Genomic DNA, 21,532 nt, shown 5'->3' with positions numbered 1-21,532 from the left:
GTCGAAAATGAGTCAGGACTATGGAATTCAGATTTCCAAAGTGCAAAAGTTGGATTCGGTCGGCCAGAAGGGCCCGGAGGACCAGGGGTAGCTAACTGACTTAGCAGCGATGGGACTCCAGGGTCGAGGTCTCATCGGGACGAAGATTACAATCGGCTGACCAATGGGAAGTTCGGGATACTTTTAGTCGAAAATGAGTCAGGACTATGGAATTCAGATTTCCAAAGTGCAAAAGTTGGATTCGGTCGGCCAGAAGGGCCCGGAGGACCAGGGGTAGCTAACTGACTTAGCAGTGATGGGACTCCAGGGTCGAGGTCTCATCGGGACGAAGATTACAATCGGCTGACCAATGGGAAGTTCGGGATACTTTTAGTCGAAAATGAGTCAGGACTATGGAATTCAGATTTCCAAAGTGCAAAAGTTGGATTCGGTCGGCCAGAAGGGCCCGGAGGACCAGGGGTAGCTAACTGACTTAGCAGCGATGGGACTCCAGGGTCGAGGTCTCATCGGGACGAAGACTACAATCGGCTGACCAATGGGAAGTTCGGGATACTTTTAGTCGAAAATGAGTCAGGACTATGGAATTCAGATTTCCAAAGTGCAAAAGTTGGATTCGGTCGGCCAGAAGAGCCCGGAGGACCAGGGGTAGCTAACTGACTTAGCAGCGATGGGACTCCAGGGTCGAGGTCTCATCGGGACGAAGACTACAATCGGCTGACCAATGAGAAGTTCGGGATACTTTTAGTCGAAAATGAGTCAGGACTATGGAATTCAGATTTCCAAAGTGCAAAAGTTGGATTCGGTCGGCCAGAAGGGCCCGGAGGACCAGGGGTAGCTAACTGACTTAGCAGCGATGGGACTCCAGGGTCGAGGTCTCATCGGGACGAAGACTACAATCGGCTGACCAATGGGAAGTTCGGGATACTTTTAGTCGAAAATGAGTCAGGACTATGGAATTCAGATTTCCAAAGTGCAAAAGTTGGATTCGGTCGGCCAGAAGAGCCCGGAGGACCAGGGGTAGCTAACTGACTTAGCAGCGATGGGACTCCAGGGTCGAGGTCTCATCGGGACGAAGACTACAATCGGCTGACCAATGAGAAGTTCGGGATACTTTTAGTCGAAAATGAGTCAGGACTATGGAATTCAGATTTCCAAAGTGCAAAAGTTGGATTCGGTCGGCCAGAAGGGCCCGGAGGACCAGGGGTAGCTAACTGACTTAGCAGCGATGGGACTCCAGGGTCGAGGTCTCATCGGGACGAAGACTACAATCGGCTGACCAATGGGAAGTTCGGGATACTTTTAGTCGAAAATGAGTCAGGACTATGGAATTCAGATTTCCAAAGTGCAAAAGTTGGATTCGGTCGGCCAGAAGAGCCCGGAGGACCAGGGGTAGCTAACTGACTTAGCAGCGATGGGACTCCAGGGTCGAGGTCTCATCGGGACGAAGACTACAATCGGCTGACCAATGAGAAGTTCGGGATACTTTTAGTCGAAAATGAGTCAGGACTATGGAATTCAGATTTCCAAAGTGCAAAAGTTGGATTCGGTCGGCCAGAAGGGCCCGGAGGACCAGGGGTAGCTAACTGACTTAGCAGCGATGGGACTCCAGGGTCGAGGTCTCATCGGGACGAAGACTACAATCGGCTGACCAATGGGAAGTTCGGGATACTTTTAGTCGAAAATGAGTCAGGACTATGGAATTCAGATTTCCAAAGTGCAAAAGTTGGATTCGGTCGGCCAGAAGAGCCCGGAGGACCAGGGGTAGCTAACTGACTTAGCAGCGATGGGACTCCAGGGTCGAGGTCTCATCGGGACGAAGACTACAATCGGCTGACCAATGAGAAGTTCGGGATACTTTTAGTCGAAAATGAGTCAGGACTATGGAATTCAGATTTCCAAAGTGCAAAAGTTGGATTCGGTCGGCCAGAAGGGCCCGGAGGACCAGGGGTAGCTAACTGACTTAGCAGCGATGGGACTCCAGGGTCGAGGTCTCATCGGGACGAAGACTACAATCGGCTGACCAATGAGAAGTTCGGGATACTTTTAGTCGAAAATGAGTCAGGACTATGGAATTCAGATTTCCAAAGTGCAAAAGTTGGATTCGGTCGGCCAGAAGGGCCCGGAGGACCAGGGGTAGCTAACTGACTTAGCAGCGATGGGACTCCAGGGTCGACGTCTCATCGAGACGAAGGCTGCATCCGGCTGTCCAATGGGAAGGTCGGGATATCTGTCGTCGAAAATGATATGCTTGGACATAGACTCAACAGATGAATATTTCTATACTCGTCTCTCACGTCAACTGAATCGGCCGCCAAGCTAAATCGTGAGTGGTATAGTCCCCTTGCCCCTGTGCACTTTTAATCCTCCGGTTTATGGTGCTAACGTGAGTGGCGTATAATAGGGAAATAGAATAGAAAGTTAAATAAAATAGATAACTAAATAAATTACACAGCCACATAGACAAGTAGGTGGAAAGAATATACAGCTAGATAGATGGAGAGGCAGGTAGAGAGATAGGTAGATAGAATAGACAGCTAGTTAGATATATAGGTAGACAGATACATATATGCAGACGGAAATGTAGATAGAAAGGTAGTTAGAGGGATGGGTAGATAGGAAGCGAAAAAGAGGAGAAGCGATAAACGATTTCCAGTTGACTGACTGACATCGGTTGCTTACCGTTGCCTAGGGTGAACCTCCCCGCCGCTTACTTCCCATCGGCTTCACCCCAAACCCACTACCACAACCTCGCATACGGACGGCAGCAAGGTGTCTTCGTAGCTGCTTGCACCGGGATCGCAGAATATACAAACGTGCTTGCCCAAGCTGCGACTCCGTTTTCCGCTCGGAGTCTCGACCGCGATTAAGCTACTCCCCGACAAGACGTAGCAAATTGCACCGTATTCCGAAGAGGCGGTTCCGCCGCATTCGGCTCGAATCTTGCTCGCCGAATACTGATTCCATCAAACAGAGGTTCATCGCAAGCTGGAAGCTCTCTTCCTTCCTACGTTTCGCTACCTACGGGAAGTTCTTCGAGAGCAACGCGTCGCATACCGCTAATTATTTGGTTTCTTCCTAGCAACGCTCGTTCGATGTCTACTCTTTGTTACAATGTTCAACAAGCTTGTATATTCCTTTGTGTACTATAGTATTCGACAAACGGATTCTATGGTTTACTGCTATACGTAGATTTTTAACTTGTTTTCTTACGTCACCGCATGGAATGTATTTTTTATTGAGAAAATAAAATAGTTATATAGTCCAAGAGGTTCTGCCGGTGATCTTCAATGCTCGACATCCCGCTCAGACCAACACAGCTACTCCTGGGTTTCCACAGAACGACTCAGCCTCAGAAGTTCCAGAGTTAACTAACTCACACACGGTGAAAATGACGTGTGAAGTGTGTTTGACGACTCACCGGTATTGCTCAGCATTGCTTGGACAGGCTGTGTTTATTTAGTGAAGTATCTGTTCTATCTGAGTTGGGGGGGGGGGGGGATGAGTGCGAAATGGGGAACGCCTTGTCGAAGATTTGAAAAGGACCTGTGATGTGCTACCTACACAAACATCTCCTACAGAGAAAAACCTAAGGCGAACAGTGATCAATAACAGAACGCTGATCAATAACAGAACATCGTTAACTTGTAATTAATATCTACAACAAATTTATGATTGTTGACATATTAAACGTGAACATTTGTCAGAAACTTGTGCAGTGTAAATAACTAAAATACAGAGAATACTTTTTTCAAACATAATTACGCTAATTTACAGCAGATATGTTACAAATTTTTCTAGTCATTTCAATGTAGAATTTTTCTTCGTTAAGTGCACAAGTAGTCTGTATAATCTCAACAATTTCCATCGTGATCCAACGCGACGGTATCCGAGTAATCTGTTAACAACGCGGCCGGCTTCTTCATCGGCGGGACAGCATACCGGTTCCGAATTAATTATCAGATACTCGGACACCGTAATATCGGCAACTTAGTTCATAATTTCAATAATCTGTATTACATTTCGATGGTACCGTGCCTCCACTAACTCTTCGTCTGCATTAATCCGAGCAGAAATTTATAAACTATCCCACGAATTTCGTGGACGCTATGTGCCAGCTGGTTGGGTTTCTCCTTGAATTTTGCGCCGGTTTGTTATCGTTACAACCACGATACCGTGAATTCTGAAAATTCCATGGGACAGCTTTGATTGTAATTAATCCGAGCCATGGTCGCGGTAATCTTCAACAATGCGCAGTTTCTCGATTTGTCTTTTACTATTAGTATTAAACCTACCAAACAGTCGAATTTATTAATATTTATTTTTTATATCTATGAATATTGATATTTCCATGCACTTAAAAATTTCTCAGAAAAGCAGCTGTAGGTTTCCAATATTTTAGCAGAAAAAATCAGGAATTAATCATTTCGACCCTCCTAGTAGCTTTAGTGTTAACACATTAATCAACAAACTAAGGGTGTTTCACAATGTGTGAATACACGTTCGCAACGAGACTGTGGGATGAGTTGAGAGCCGAGTCAACGGAGGTCGTAAATCTTCGGTACGATTTTAAATCGACGTCGCGATGCGCGTACGACCCTACGACCTTTTACAGAGATAGGGTGAATAAGTTTTGTTCCGACAAGTTTTCGCTTTGAATGGTACGTTTTCCGCGGGAGGATGATGTTGCTCCCTTGACTTGTTGATGCTAACTGACCCCTTGGAGACGCAAATTCACTTCGCTTCGCCCACGCCGGAAGTGAATTTGCCGCGTTGACGGAACGCACGCGGATGTGGAGACGTCGAATTTTCCGATTCGCTGAGATGAACGCGTTGGCGTGTTCTCAAATGGGACTGGTGGTTGAGAGATGCTCCAATCACCGAATCGGAAAATGCCGGAAAACGACGGTCCCAATTGGCGGGTCCCTCGGGCCAAGGCGATTCGTGCGCCACCTGTCTGTGCGTGGGTGCACCTCAGCCGCGAGAGCCCGCTCTTCTTGGGTTTTTCCGGCTTCGCGTGATGTCATCTACTCTCCCTCCGAAGGTGTCTCCAAGGGGTGATTTGCCAAGGTTGCGGCATGTTTTGCAAGCCGTTGACCACGGACCGAATTTTTACCGTTCGGCCGAACGGCAGCAAAACACATGTACCCCCGTCGTTTACTTGAACGAAGATATTTTTCGCCAAGTTGTAAAATGACTGAGGGCTTTATGGAGATTTACGATCTGGTCTTTCCGTCTTAGGACGACGGAACAAAGGGTTAAGCGAATTTGTTAGTAAAACTATAAAAATGAATGAAATAAAGTAGAAACTAAAGATTTTCGTAGGTTATCAATCATTATTAATAACAGTATGCAAAAAGCTAAGCTATCAAAATACTTTCTGTCTTTATCTCATACTCGATTAAACGAGAGAGAAAGAGAGAGCGATTATAAGCAACTCGCCGAAACAAGACCAGCTAAATTGCTGCGGTGTGTTTCGCAACTCCTCCTCACGGAATTGAGGCGATATTCTCCAGAGACTCGGTCCGTAGAGCATCACGCCGCGAGAAATCTCCGCGCTGCTTTCATTATTCAAAAACCTGCCACTTTCCTGCACGCATACACGAAGAAATTCCCGGTGATACGTACTATCGCGGAATTATTAAGCCCAGCACCTACTCCGGAACACTATTTCGTAGACCTGTTTGCTAACTCGCGCGAGCGATCTAGACACTGTTTGCGCGAGAAACGCAGGGCACAGCTGGAAACAGCCTTTGATGAATTTCGAAGTTATTCAGGATCGCGCGAGCTTGGATACATTGTTTTCTAAGACACTGTAGCTGCATGTCTACCGGAGATTCTTGTCTCGTGGACAGTGAAATTCGTTAGATCACATGTGACTGAAATACAGCAGTATTTCGATTAAGCTAGATTGCTATTCTTTACGATCTAAGTCGTTCCGAGTTTTGGTTATTTATAAATTCAATAATATAGATTCTCAAATTATAATGTGTAGCTTCGGAAAATTTCTTTCTTGAGTCCCCGTTTATCTGAATTATCAATTACTCTATTAAATCGGTTAATCGAGGTTCTTTGTATTTCGAGTTGTGACACTTTTTACATGCAAGTGCGCTTGTGATTTAAACACTTCTCTTCTGGCAGTTGCACATATTCGAATAAATTATCGTTTATCGATCTCGAAATTTATTGTCTGAAAAATTAAATTGTTGTTTGTATCGATTGATGGAAAGGATTTGATACGTTCAACGTTGATTACGAATGTATACAGTATTTAATACTTCACGAAGCACCAATGTTCCCGATCGACGTGCCCGAAGATCGCTGTAATTAATACTACTCATGATTATTCCGAGCATTATGTATTTCAAGGGAATTAGTGGTGTACTGTTTGAAGAGTAAACTTCCAGGTTAATTGCAATACAACTAAACCCGTTATCTTATAACATTCTTCCTGGAACCGGGCCGCGATTACGGGAAAGCTGATACGTGCATCAAGCACACTGAACTTTTGAGTACTTTCGGAATTAGAGAACTTATCTACTTTGTCAAAGGGACTCATCGTTAAACTGCGGCGTTCATAAATCGGACTTCTATTCGAACTTACTTGACGATAACGGTTTCCTTTAAATTTGATCCCGATTCCTCAATATCGCCATTCCCTAAACTGCTCTTCACTTCGCTATCAATCGATTTTTTACGGATGCCCAATTGCGAAAGCAACTTCGCCCCGGTCGAAACGGCTTCAAGCGTCTTCATTTGATTTCCCGGGACATGATCTCTTCCTAAAAAATTACATTCGTCGCAACGGCACCGGGACGGAGCGCAAACACCGGGCCACGTGTATCGGAGAATCGAATGGACTTTTCGGTCGTGGGTTAACTTCGTTTGACGGGCGACGATACACACGGAAAGCGGAACGGCGGACAAAAACGAATCGAGGGGTAGCGAAAGTGCATCCCGATGCACCTGGGGAGAATCGTGCGAAATAAAAGCGTCCAATTTCCTCGTGATACCTAGTCGTACTTCGGTGGACTCGTCCGTTTCTTTTTTCACTTTTCTGACTTTCTCTGTTCATCTCTTTCTCCTCCTCCCAACCCCCCCCTCTCTCTCTCTTTCTGTTTCTGTTTCTCCTTCATAAAGGAAAAATCACGAGAAATCGTTTCACGTTCTCGCAGCCAGACACGCGACGCCAAATCCAGCCTGCTAAAGTGAAACGCCGCGAATCACGCAGCATCAGGACGGATAAGAACGAAACACGACAGCTTCTGGTTTTCGGATATCGAAGCGACGCCGGCAAGCATTTCAATTATTTATGTCATTTCCCTGGCAACGATCCGCGGTTCCGCTGATACGCTCCCGTCGTTTCACACTTTTTCCCCGTAGCGACATCCATTTCCGTCTGCATCGCCTTTTCCAGCTCACCGGATTCTCTTACGCCGCATCTCGTCTCGCTGGCCGCAATCTTGGCTGTCCAAACGGTACGTGACTCTTTCGGGTTTCTCCAATACCGACTTGAGTTCGCCGGGATACGCAATGCCGTTCGTGGATCGTTGGAATATTAATATCGGGATTAACCGTTTGCTCTGTGGTCTCTTTCATATCTCTGAAGCTGATTTTTTGTTGGTAAATTATTGCAAGAATAATTGTAATTGCTTTAAATAAAAGAAATTTGATACTTATTCTATGTCAACGTTTACCTCGAAGATATGTGATATTTAATTTGTACTGAGAAGTAATACATAACATATAAATTTGTTAAATTCATTTTGAAACGTTCATCGAGAGTTTAACAGGATACTATAGACGTTAAACTGGGGATTTAAATAAATCTAATAGGATTTTTTACTAAATTCTTATAGGACACCTTTCTAAAATGTTTTAAAAAATACACAATAATAATAAGCTGATAGTAACATAATTTTTGACAATAGATTAATGTAAGTATAATTGAAAGAAAGAATTTTTGGAACAAATACAAGAAGATTAAATAAGAATATCGGTCATTCTTTTTCCCGATTCCATGGTTCCAGTGATTTTGCGAAACCTACAATGACAACCCGATGATAGATTTACGTATTATTCCCGAGCAGTCCTCGCTTGTATGATTTCTCTTCTGCTAGAACGGTCAGTCCTTTGTTTCCCGTTGTAACGCGTACGCGTATCGATTAGACCGTTCCATTGAACAATCCTGAAGTAATATTGATTCGATGACAACGAAAAATGGAATAGTGAAAGAACCAAACGTCAGGGGAGCGATGTAATTGTTTCTGTTTCAAATGTTATTCACGAGAATTGCGACATTGTAGATTTTCCGACGAAGGGAATCGAAATGGTGGTTCTTGTGACCAACGTTAAAATTACCACATGTGTAGATTGTGGATTATTACGTTTTCGCATCGATGTGCTTTAAAACCTGTCTGTTTATTCGTCCTCGTCCGGCAACGTGACACGCATACAGAATTAACTCAAATCAATAACAGAGCAAACAAAATTGCATAAAATGAGTTGTGAATAAAATACACATAGAATGCGCGTGGCGGACAAACAACTGTGGTACTGTAGGTTATTTTTCCCTGTCCTCTTCATTATATGTGCGTCCTATTTTTCGAGGGCACCATGGGAGCAGCTCCCATGTGATTCTGGAATGAACGATTTCGTGTACACATCTCCATTGAATGAATTCAAGCTGAATTCAACATTTACAAAAAAAAACAGGATTTTCGGAAATTGAGTTTGCGGTAACGAAATAAAATTATCTCTTTATTTATTGAATCACCTGCGCCAATTTACTTACATTTTGGTTGGAGAGAATGGATTCGGTAAATAAAAAAACACACATGGATATCTTCAAGTGTATCAAAGTAACGCAACATTTGATTATTAATCAATACTTAAAAATATTGTATAACAGCAATTAATACTTAAATAGAAGATGGAAACACTTGACAAATTTCAACTTCGATGCTAGCTTTACGCAACACGTTAACTTGACACATATTAAATTTTATTAACAATATTTGGTAAATGTATGCGTCGATTTTGATTAACACAATTACACGAATATGTATCCTAATCGTCTATTGTCAAACCTCTAATTTCCAACGTCTAATCGAAGGAACATTAATTTTTCTAGAAATAATGAAATAATCTATTAAACCAAGAGTAATTAGAATACCTAATATAATTATTACAATAAATTATAGAATGAACAAAATGTAATACTAAAAAAGCGACTTCGAGGAACACGAAAGTCAGAATCAATCCCATTGGTTTTATTCCACGAAGCATTCTCCGAGTCTCAAGAGAACACTCGATCGCGTACAAATCGTCCGACGAGCCGACTAGAAAATGTCGACGCGATATTCGACCGCAGCGTGGACTAGACGAAACTAAAAGGAATTTTTTCGCAGCGGCAGATAAAAGCCACGTATGCGGACTATCCGCGGCTGCACCGCCGCTCGTAACTCCTATCAAAACTTTTATCTGACCGGATTACGCGACGGGAAATACGTCTGCCATCAGGAATTCGACGAAGCGTCGATACGATGCACATCGCTAGGGCCGAGATCGAATTCGCGAGCCGCCGAATGCCCCGTCCCAATTAATTCAAAACCGTACGCTCGACACAATAGAGGAGCTATGGAGCAACGTATCCGTACCTTGATGTGACAATGTCGCGAGAGGGTGCCGGTGTCTCCACATAAATAGGTCTCCGGCTGTATCGTAGCACGAACGAGCCAGCTCAGATATACGAGAAACAGTCCCAGGCCGGTTAAACGCATCACCGCTGGGAACCACGTCTCCAGGATTGTCTCGTTGATATGTTAATTAACGTTATCGATGCTCCACGAGTCGTGTTCGAATCAACTTGGTCGTTTATTATCTAATAATAATTCAGAAGGTTTTCTGGTTTACAAGTGATGTCATAGAATTCATTTTAATCAGTGCCAATAATTGTTTGATCAATTGGTAAATAAGAATTTCTTTGAAATAAGGAATTTTAGTTTTGAAAGAATTCATTGAAGTTTATACTTTTATGGACTTTTTTATATGTTTGTACTTATAGCAGCTTTTAGACGTACGTTTCAACTGAGAAAATATTTATTGAGCTCCGAAATTGATTTCTATATTTGTGTAACGAAATGCACAATTTCTAGATTGAAGTTTGATTCCATGTCGAATTAATTCGGACATCAAATGAAAGAGATGTATTCACGCGAACATTTGGTATTGAAATGATTGCAAATGTATTCAAACCGAGGTTATGATTTCATTATAAACTATTGAAATTTGTAATTTGTTTCTCTCAGCTGTAAAATTTTTTTCAATATTCTTTAGGAAACAATCGATTTTTACTTATTTTTTTTACGTACAAACTCTTTATTCTGGTTGTGCCGTTATTTCCGAGCGACTCCTTGTATTTCACAGTATATTTGCGAAATGTAAACAGTAACTTCCATATTAACAGGAAATGCGCAAATGAAAAGCGCTCGAGCGGAGCAATCATGCAAATGTAAACAGAATCAATCTTTGTATTTCATCTTTGCTTTAATGGGTCGGCCAGCTAACTAACGCCGCGGTTGCGGGCTGTTGAGATCTCAAAAGAATTTATTTCCATAATTAGCTTAACACCGCTGGCTGCAGCTAGCTGTTACTGTCATTCACGGTCCCTTCGCGACACACTGCTATTAATCGAGACAATGGAAGTAAATGCTGTACAAACAACGATGATACCGTTGATCAACGATAAACAAGGCTTATCCGGATTGACTGCCTCGAATTTCACTTCACGAGTCCCTTTAATGGTGATTTCTAAGCGAACATCGAAACAGGTCACGACGTTCTCCTTTTCTATTCAACGCGGTAAAGACTCGACTCCTTTCAGTATTCGTAAGATTACATTAAAACGGATGAAAAGTTCTTCCTTACACTGCGCAACGAATTTCCGTTCCGTTTTGATTATTATCCGACACTTCTCTTTCAAAAGTCTCCTCGTGCTTCGAATTACGCTTATGAGTAAAGGGATTTATGGAAAGTTCACAGAAAATTTGCAAAATTGTACAGGATATAGATATTATGGAAAATTATATAAAATATTTAAAGTATGGTGCTTTTAATAGTACTTCCTGGGAAAAATGATATCCTGTAGTAATCCTATTTTTCTGATGATATTCCTGAACATTTTTAATTGCATAAAAATTCGATGTTTACACTGAAACATCGTTAGATCATTTACTAACTGCTCATTGATTAATGGGGAAGGTTAAACAATTACTAAATCATCGCTAAAAAATTCATGACATATAAATTTAAGTGAAAAGGTGAGAAAAAATTACGCAAGTATTCAACTAACTTGGTTTTAAAGGGAGGAAGGGGTTTCACAGTTCTGTACTGGTTTTTCTAGTCAATACTTTTGCATCGAGAAACTGGCTGAAAAGTAAATGGTTTCTTTTTTCGAACATTTTACAAATTCAAATGTTTGTACTGTGTTTGAAACGTTTTTGTCGTAACGAAATTATTATGTATTAAAAAATTGAATTTTTTCTTTCTAGTTCGCTACCTGATTAAATCAAGAAAATTTATGTTTCTTATCATTTTTAATCGGTATTTTTAAAATGGTAAATTAAAAATCACGCAGTGATAAACCACGACATCATCTGTCTCCTTTGCTTCTCTGAGTTGTGATCTCCGTAAATGGCTGAACATTTAAAAATGGCGGTACATATCTGAGAAAAAAGACAGAAATAAAACATTGGACAGCTTGTAATTCGCGGTTAATTTTATTTTTTTTCCAACGAAGTTAGGCAAACTCTCACGCACACTCGTTGCCGTACAACTGCACAAATCTTCTTAAAAGATAATTAAAGCACCACACATATTCGAGCAAATACTATTTAAATAAACAGGACGCAGGAAATTAAAACCTCTCCTTTGAACAAACGGAATAGACTGCCAACAATAAAGGATTCCTCGTCCCATAATGAACCACCGAAGAATTCATTTCATTTACCATTATGTACAATAGGCACATACGACAAACTATAAAAACATTCCTCGCCACAAATAAGAAAATTAAAAATGTTAAAACAATATTAATAAAACAATACAATATCCACACCAACTTAAACTTTATCCACCTTCTAAAAAAAATACAGCAAAAATTAAACTCGATTTGGGTCGAGAAAGACCGTAGGATTTAATCAACCTTAATGGATACTTAAAACTGTCCAAACAAGCGCCTGTTTCAGTACACTCGCCACAAAAGTAAAACATTTCAAACAATTCGTTTCATTACAAATTTCCCATTAAAAAGGAAAATATCATCAGCAAGCTCTTAAAGTCTGCGACGAGTTGCGGTACTCGAGTAGATGATCACGAGGCACCGAAATTCGATTGGATTCCACAAATACCGCTCTCGTCCCGTCCTGATTACAGATTACGCGGATAACTTCGCTAAACGCACGCATTTCAGCCCGTTAAATTGACGGGGGGAGACGTTTCCCAAAATCTTGACGTATAGTGATCAGCGAGGCGTGTTATGGAACGTTTCGTCGTTTCTCGTATTTCTCCGTGGCGTGGGCGGAGGAAGACGAAGCTGCGAGTCCGAATTGAATCAGCATGATTTCCCGAATGCGTATTGCCGGTTGCGTAACCGTTCAGACTTCCCCCGCCTATTTACGGATACGGCCTTCTCGCCCGCGCAAACGAATCCTTTGAAGTTGATCACCAACGAAGAAGCAATTTCGTCGCCGGGGCTGGTTACAGGTCGTCGCGCCGCGTACACTGTCCTATGCTGATAATGCGATTCGGCGATGAGCCCTCTGAGACGGCTGCGGATGGAGCGGAATATCTGCTAAGAACATTGAATCCAGAATGAGTTCGAAACGGAGCGCGGTCTTTACACGGCATCATGAATTTGGATGAAATCTTCGTTGCGCCTCTGAACTTCAGAAACACAAAACCAGGGATGGTAACGAGTTATACTATCGGTGTCGATTCCTGGAACAGTAATGGGGAATCGGAAAGGAGTAATTGTTGTCAAGTGTATCGGTTCTAAGCTGTAAAATATAATAGTGATTCTGTATGTGTTCTATGTCTATTATTTTTCCGTTTTGAAAGAAAAGCAAAATCGAAATGCAGCACCGGAAAATAATTGTTATAGAACTGAAATGCAGAACCGAAAAGTAGCAGTTATAGAACCAATACAGAACCGATATATCTAATAACAGTTATGGCATTATTTCAGTTCTAAATTATTCAGTTCGTAGATAATTGAAACTGAAAACAAGAATGTAAATTATTCAGTTTACAGATAATTAAAACTTAAAACAAGAATATAAATTGTTCAGTATGTAGATAATTAAAACTTTGAACGATCCAGCACGCAGAAAATAGTGACACGGTTAATCAAGGCTCTATTATAAATGCGAAGCTTGTGTCAGAATTATGTCAGCATTTTTCTTCCCTTTTATTCCCTGCAAAACGGCTTCGTATTATTCTAGGGGTAATGTGTATTCTGTCATTTAACAGAACCGGGATGATTGTGAAATGTATAAAAATGCCCCGGCTCACAGAAAAGTTATTAACGGAATGTTACAGGCTTTCCGATTGCATGCAATTTCTGTTTTTCATGTCCGTAAAAATAACTCGAATACCGTATGTTCGTGCACGCTGTCCAGGCAGTAATAGTGGACGTGGCTTAACACTTTCACACGCCGAATTAACCTTGTGTGAAATAGATGTGATGAAAAAAGGCTTCTCCTTTTCTCGTTCGAAAGTGGACTGTATTTGTTGAATATTGAGTGAAAGGAATGTGTATGTGTTTACAAAGTTAAAGTGTGTGTGTTGTCCAATGAGTACAGCGTGATTATTATGAACTTGTGATGTATGTCTGTCTCTCTTGTCTGTCAAAGTCTCTCTATATATATAAAAATACTGAGATAGGGCGGTGTCCTTAGTGACAAATCAGAAGGCTATCTTAACCAAATAAACCGTGCCGGAACACCGTAGGTAGTTCATGCTGTTGCATCGAAGCGTATACAATTCATGAAAAAAGTTATTTGAGCCTTTTCCAATATTACGTATCGATTCGATATTATTTTATAGGCGGACTTTCGTGAATCTACAATGAGCTTCGGTTCACCGTAAAATAAAGCGTAATCAAAGAAGAATATTTTATTATACTATCGCTTTCATAATAAGTATGAATATCAAATATATCGTAATTATAAGCCACACAAAATATCCAATAATTTTAGAACCTCGCCATCCACCAATTCTTCACTCCCAAAGGTATTCCAAAATTTCAAAGCTCCAAAAACGGAATATACCAACGCAAATCAGATCGACTTCTCTTTTTTAGTAAAGAAATAAAACTCCTCAAACATCAGTAATAAAAACTGGAAAAGAATATTTAAATCTTTCTATTCCAAATGAGAAACAAGAAATAAAAGACATTATTTCCGATGTAACAAATGTGTACTGAAGTCTTATTTCGACCCTATTCAGCGTGTGATCCGATTCGTTTCGGTCTACCGGAAATCCTGCTGACCTACAACTAAATCGAAAATTAGGAAAACCAATTAACGGGTACACCGAAGAAGCAAAGTATAGCGCGAGGCAACTATAACGTCATGTTACCGAGGTGTATCCTCTTTTTGTCGCAGGTGCAACGGTGGCTGGCTTCAACTAGAAGGCGGCGCTCGAGTTTGCGGTCGCAACGAACGTTTCGGTCAGCCGGTCGTCCTGTTTTCCGACAAACCAGCCCCGGTCCTTCACATGCAGTAAGTATATAAGCTCTATCGATCCCTTTCATTTGATCGCGAGGGTTTTGCTTCATCAGTCCGGCGGAGATTGGTCAGGGGAAAGAGGGGGGGCGGAAAGGGGGCTGTGAAGGATTAACATCGAGCGAAATAAATTCATTTGACTGCCTTTATTTTATATCGGTAGAACTCCTCCCTCCAAATAAATTCAGTACAAGATACAGTGTTCCGATGGAATTGTCACTATTTGGATGACTGATGCATGGAATCGCATATCCCTTTTAATTAACGGATTACAAGGTTTTCTTGTATGTTTTAACATTGAACACACTTACCGTTTTCAAAGAATTACGTGTATCAATTAATTATCTGGGATCTTTAAAGCATTTCTGCGGATTGGATTAATTAACCCTTTGCACTCGATTTATTTTGAATATTGTTGGATGTAAACTTGTATTTATTTTTAGGGAAATGAATTAAAGTAATTTCTAGCCGTAGAATTCAACGTTTTATATTTGTTTTATTTATTATTGTTGTAATAAGATTTAATTTGTATAATCTTTTAAAGTGTAGTACTTTCCACAGTACCACAAATAAAGTATAACAAATTTGTATTGTCATCTTTAGCATGACATACAAGTGCAAAGGGTTAATATGCTTGAATCGTTCCTTGCGAAACACTTACGGCGCTTCTCTGCGCGGAGCATGCGAAATAAAGGGATGCAAATATGAAGACGGATCGACAAGTAAGACTTCGGAGGTCTTTGTGCGAATGAGTTCGATAATGTTTGCTTTATTGAAAACATTATCGAGTCGTGAATTATGATTCTTAAGAGAGTAAGTGATTCTGAAGTTCGTTAATTGTTTGAAGTAAGGGGTTTCATTGTATTAAATGGTCTTGATCGCGTTCCTCGCGTTACCAACAAATTTCGGAACTTTAACGGCAGATTGCCACTCCGATGAATCGCAGGTTTACGGGATCGATTTAACTTCGTTCCGCGAATTACCACGGACGCGCGCTGTAAAGCTTTTGTGAAAGATCTGCGAGCGACCTCAGAGAGGAAATTCTACCTTCATTACATAATGGGAACACGTCTTGTGCTAAGTTCCCTTTCTTACTGTTTGCCGCTACTATTTCGATTAAATGAATCAATAGTCAATGTACAGAGTGTTACAGATGGGGTGGGTCGCGTGAAAAGAATCTTTTAGGAAATTGATTTGGAATTATAACATTTAGAGTTAAAGAATTATTGAAAATCAATGTTAAATTTTATAGTCAAATATTTAAAACTGTAGATTCGTGGAAAACTGATGTTAAATTTTTTAAGCAAGTATAAGAATCACATATCTATACGTAGTGATGTAAAATTTACGAGACACAAAGCAATGTTTTAATTAATTGCAATCCTGTTTTCAGTATATTTTGATATTAAAAACTTGCCTTTTAAGACAGTTAGACGGAAAAGGTAAATTGATTTAAACCTTTATCCGATTTATCTATTCGTGCGTCGAGGCTCCATTAGTGTAAGAAATGCTACAAAGGTGAGCAGTTGCTTTTCTTCTGATCTTTGAAAATCGTTCAATTTCGAGGCGCGAGCATCACCTTTGAAATAACAGCGAAATGTATTCGCGTGGAAGGAATTAAGCAAAGAAGGAAATAACTTTGCTAAGAGGGATTCATGGAATTTACTTCTCCGGTGGAGGAGGCCGTCGTAATTAATTGGCTCTTTTTCCCTTTGTCCACCATTCACGGAGCGTTATCCGGGCGTTTTTGCGTGCCTTCATTTAAATGCAAATTAATTTACCTTCGCGAAACGAAACGGCTTCCTCGCTACCGACTGTTTCCAGACCACGGTTATTTTTCGTCGGCGAGATCGTGACGAGCCTTCATCCTCCTTGATCGTGTGCCGCACTCGACTCTCGTTGTACTCGCCATTCGTTGTGGAGATTATGGGACAATTATCCTCTTATTCATTATTCGTTTCAGAATGCATGCTACCGATCAAAAGTTTTAAAATTTTAATCAGGTTTTAATCAATTTATACCGCGTGATGAATTTTTTTCTCATTAGCTAAATAACAGTTTTTAAGAATGATACCTCTTGGCCCGTATCTTTGATAAATAAATGAAATTAATCCTGAAATTTATTTAATTAAGGTGAAGCTATTCTATTCTGATTTTAGTGGAAGTTGGACAAATAAATGTGTGACAGAATGCAAATGAACTTTGAAAAGAAATTTCTTATAAATGGGTTTCATTGCTCTCAATTTTACAGCGTGACTGATCTTATTACCCTTTGTCTAAATGAGGTTTCCTGAATTCTGTGGAATGACAAATAATTTAAATGTACTTGTATAAAATGATTGCATTTTAACATAATATATGGATGCAATTTCTGTAGAATATTAATATTTTTCAATACAGGTATAAAATATTGTATATAAAATATTATATATAAAGCATTAACATTGTTTATAAAATATTAATACCCTCTAATATAGATGTAGATTTATAAGATATTAGTATATTCTAATGCAGCTACAAAACACTTTATAAAATGTAAATATTTTCTAACACAAATACCTCGGGTAACTAAACATTCGTCTGAATAGTCTGCTGACCTTTGCCACTTCTGTGAATTTGAATTCAGAAGCACACTTTTAATATATGCCACGTTACTACTTGGCAGATAAGTGTTACTTTTGAACACATTTCTAATTTTTGATTAAATACTAATAACATATTATGTATCTTATGTTTTGCTACTTTGTTTGAAATGAATAGAAGAAATATTAAAACATATATGTTTTTAATTTATAGTCTATAAGACGAATGTTTAGTTACAGAATGACACTGATTTAAATGTAGTCATCTAGGATTAAGATAGATGAACGTCACAAATATAAAACAAACGAAGATTAATTTGGAGCAAATCTTCTCTGAACAGGCCGTTACCTTTACGCGAGCCGAATTTAATGATTCCTGTTTTCAATTTCGAATAGACAGGATTTCCAGATTAATCTCGGTCGCTGAATCGAGCCGCTGCGGTTATTCCGTGAGCGGGAAATCGACGGCGTCCAGAGCCAGTGGTTCATCTCCATTCTAATCGTGACGATTGGCAATTTTACGGGCAACCCGACAATTTGACCGTAGAACTTCGGCGAAGCGTGAATTGTCGCATCTTCAAAGTAAATAAATCAAGTTGATTACACGCGTGCACTCGGGCCTGGTTTTGCGGTCACGTGGCACTGATACGACTGACGACGGAACAGTTTATTAATTTCATAAATAGTGAGTCCACGATAATCGTGATTGTCAGGGAGGAACTACATCCAGGTCATGTATACTCATATGTATGTATTACAGTGACATCGCCATAGAAAATAGAATCTCCGAAAGTAAGCATTTCAACTAACAATTATTGATTTATCCACATTTTTATCTCTCTTCGTATTTTCTAATTAATTAATCAAAATATATTTTACTTTACTTGTATGGTTTAAGTTCATTAACTACTTTAATATCTGTTCTTTAATTGACGCGTTATGTAAAATACTTAAATTTGCAAATGAAACTTTTAACTTCAAAACTTAGTTATAATAGTAATTAAGAAGATGATAATAGTGGACAATAGTATTGATTACTTTCTATGTTATTATAAATTAATGAGTAAGAAATAAAGAATAGTTAAGACAATTGTATTGACCTAACGTCAAAAGGGGCATTAAAAGTAACTATGCGAGACTGTTGTCTGCAGTTGCGGTTGCGCATTCTTACGTGCCACATTGAAGGACAGGTATCGTTGAAGTTCAAAGCCGAAGTTAAACGCCATAAATCACGACTCGACACATTTATGCCAGTCGCGCTCCGTCGGTTTGCCACATTACGCTCGACTTCTCAACTTATATAAATTTCATCGTTCGACCGGCCAAACTCCTTCGTCGAAATCACTTCCGTGAAAGTGCTTGGTAATAACGCGCCAGACATTTTCAGGTCAAAAAGTGTTGCCACTCTTTTTTTTCTGCTTGCCGACTCGTTTCTACCGAATTCGTTCGTTGAATTCTTAAAAGGGCGTCACAGATTCGCACGACACGACATTCTATACTTCAGGGCACTTCATTTCGACAACAGCTGTTCGTGATTGCGGCCATTTAAATCTTTTGTCAGACTGGCTGTTGCAAATTCCGCACGCTTATCTCGTAATGCAGTACGCTGGCGATTTTCAACCTCGTTTTGTATTTATTTCAGTGTTTCCTGGTGAACAATTTTCGAGTTATTAATGATTCATATAATCTATCTTTCGTTTTTATTCGGAGCATACTTTTCCGACATGCAATTCGATTTAGTACGGTTATATGTTCATATCTGTAAACCAATGAAATCAGTGATTTCTGTGTTGAAAGCACAGTACTGAATAATACTAAGAGAATTTATAATAAGTACCTATTGTAATTACAAAAAAAATTATACAAATTAACATATAACTTTTTTGACCGAAGTTTATAAAGCGAACATTTTAATAAACCTCTGAATTACGAATGCATTATAAATCTTGAAATAATGAAATCACTAATATCAAAAGCTCATTAAATCTTCAGAATTAAGTGGTCATACCCCAAAGTTAATACTGAAACGGAGCGGGATGACACGTTTCGCAAATCTCAGGATAATTGGAGTATTAACAGTTTAATCCGATTTTACTGCGAAATCATAAATGACCAGGCTTAACGATTTCCCTGATTATTCGTTCAAATTAAAATTTAAAAAGGATACTCTATACCTCGTGAGATGCCTTTCTGTCATATTTCAAACACTTACTTATATTTCAAACGTGTACTTTTAACGTAACACGAAGTATTCAGATTTTATTAGGCAAACAGAATCCAAGAGCATAAAAATAATTATGTTTTAATGTATTACGCATAATGTAGCGTGCACTGTCGCCATCTTCCATACAGGATATGAACTATAATAAGACCATAGTATAATCGGACTTCTTGAAATGGGGAAACTTTGAAGACGCCAAAAACAATATCGTTTTGTACCACTGCCAATAGCAACTACAGTGTATCGTGTATTTAAGGTCTGTCTACCATCCAGTAGACGCATTTTCTTTAATAGAGGTTTCTTTTGAAATTCGAATTGCCAAAACCAATACATGCATCTCGAATATGCATATTAAACGGTTAAAATTACTATAACGTCGAACAATTTTAAAATACGTGGTTCTTCAGTTAAACAATATTTAAAATACGAATTATCGAATTGTAGGAAAGTATGTTCACAAAAACAAGTGATTAACAAATTAGTACAATTTGCATTATTCACAAATTCTTATTATGACACCAATAAAAATAAAGCTTGGGGATTATTAACGTAAAACTTTTTCATACAGCTAATGTTCATCATTAAATGAAAAATTTACACAGGTCTCACGGTTCGAGAAGACTTTATATTCTGCGGGAAAAAAGTTAAGTAGATTTCGAAAGAGTATTAAGCGTTGGTACAAAGGCAGAATTCCCTTAGCCGCGAAACGAATTCACTAAAACGGAACTGGTACTTATAGCTCTTGACTACAAAGTAAAAAGGATATAAATTAAACGCATCTATCGCAAGCTTCCACGATGAATGTCAAGTATCTCTACTCTACTCCATAATTAGTGGCAATGTTCTCCGGTATCACTTAAAATTATATTCATTAAACATTCATTATCAACGTAAAAGAAATCAAAATAATAGAGATCTGAAAGCAGGAAACTTGACATTTTTCTAATGGCCATCAATTTATCTTTCTTATCAATAATTATAATTATCCAAAATTCTATAACAAACTTATACTTATTACGTTATATTAATCCCTTAACGAACCTCGCAGAAAATCGAGTAATCCAAAAGCATTACAGAATTACCTCGCATCACTTCTTTCAAATAAATACGGCAGGCATTCAACGTTAAATTCTTAAATCTCGGACACGTTCAAAATGTCAAACCGACTTGAAATCTTTTCCCAATACGGCCGCGCAATATCCGTGAATGTAACGCACACTTCCGCCCGCCGTATAAAATATACAACCGCGCCAAGATTAAATCCGTCGTGCGCGTGTTTCTCTCCGTTAGAGAAAGGTCGTTCTTTCATTCATTAAGCGTTTCATAGGCGAAATATTGCTCCTCATTAAGAACAGAGAAGAAGGGCCTCCGCGATTCCGCGACGAAGTTGAAAGGATTATTCCGTCCCGGACCGAAATGAAAGCTGAGGGTGGATAGCTGCAGGAAGGGAGCGGAGTGTTATTGAAAATCCGAAAGAAGAAGAAGAAGACCGCGCGCAGCAAGCGTTCCCCGCGGAAAATGTGAAACGCTTGAAGGCAACGGGACCGTAACGCGCATCCCGCGAAATGAAGCCGGCGAGCGTCGCGTCGTGTGCCACCGACGGCGGTGGTTGTGTGCGCCGGTGACGAGAAAAGACTCGCCGAGGAAAAACACATCCACCGAATCCGTCGAATTGTGATCTCAGTTTCGCGCGTAAGCCCACTTCCCGGCGTCCTTGGATCCTTTCTCTTCCAGTGGCGCGTGTTGATTGGATGGATGCGGGTCCCGCCACGTCTGCATCTTTCGATCGTCGAATTTGTCCGAGACAGAGCGGCAGACAAGCGAGTCAAAGCGGAAAACGGATCCAAAATCGAGGCACTATGTGCTGTCGCGATATTTCTGCTTGGTTCCACTGTACACGGAAAGAATCGAAAGGGCTCGGGTTGTGATCGAGGAATGAGGTGTTG

General features: G+C 40.0%; 1 protein-coding gene across 8 annotated transcripts in view; it reads left to right on the top strand.

Annotated features, from left to right (window-relative positions):
• LOC116431670 (uncharacterized) overlaps nucleotides 1-21,532 on the top strand; it is a 312,877-nt gene that overhangs the window by 159,117 nt on the left and 132,228 nt on the right. For all 8 annotated transcript variants that reach the window (XM_076368499.1, XM_076368496.1, XM_076368501.1 and 5 more), the window contains one exon: nucleotides 14,664-14,780. In XM_076368499.1, the coding sequence (XP_076224614.1) occupies nucleotides 14,664-14,780 (117 nt within the window). The remainder of the gene's footprint in view (nucleotides 1-14,663; nucleotides 14,781-21,532) is intronic.

This window comes from Nomia melanderi, chromosome 6 (genome assembly GCF_051020985.1).
Source record: "Nomia melanderi isolate GNS246 chromosome 6, iyNomMela1, whole genome shotgun sequence".
Taxonomy (NCBI): domain Eukaryota; kingdom Metazoa; phylum Arthropoda; class Insecta; order Hymenoptera; family Halictidae; genus Nomia; species Nomia melanderi.
Note: the sequence above shows the minus strand (reverse complement) of the source record. Positions and strands in the feature narration are given on the sequence as shown.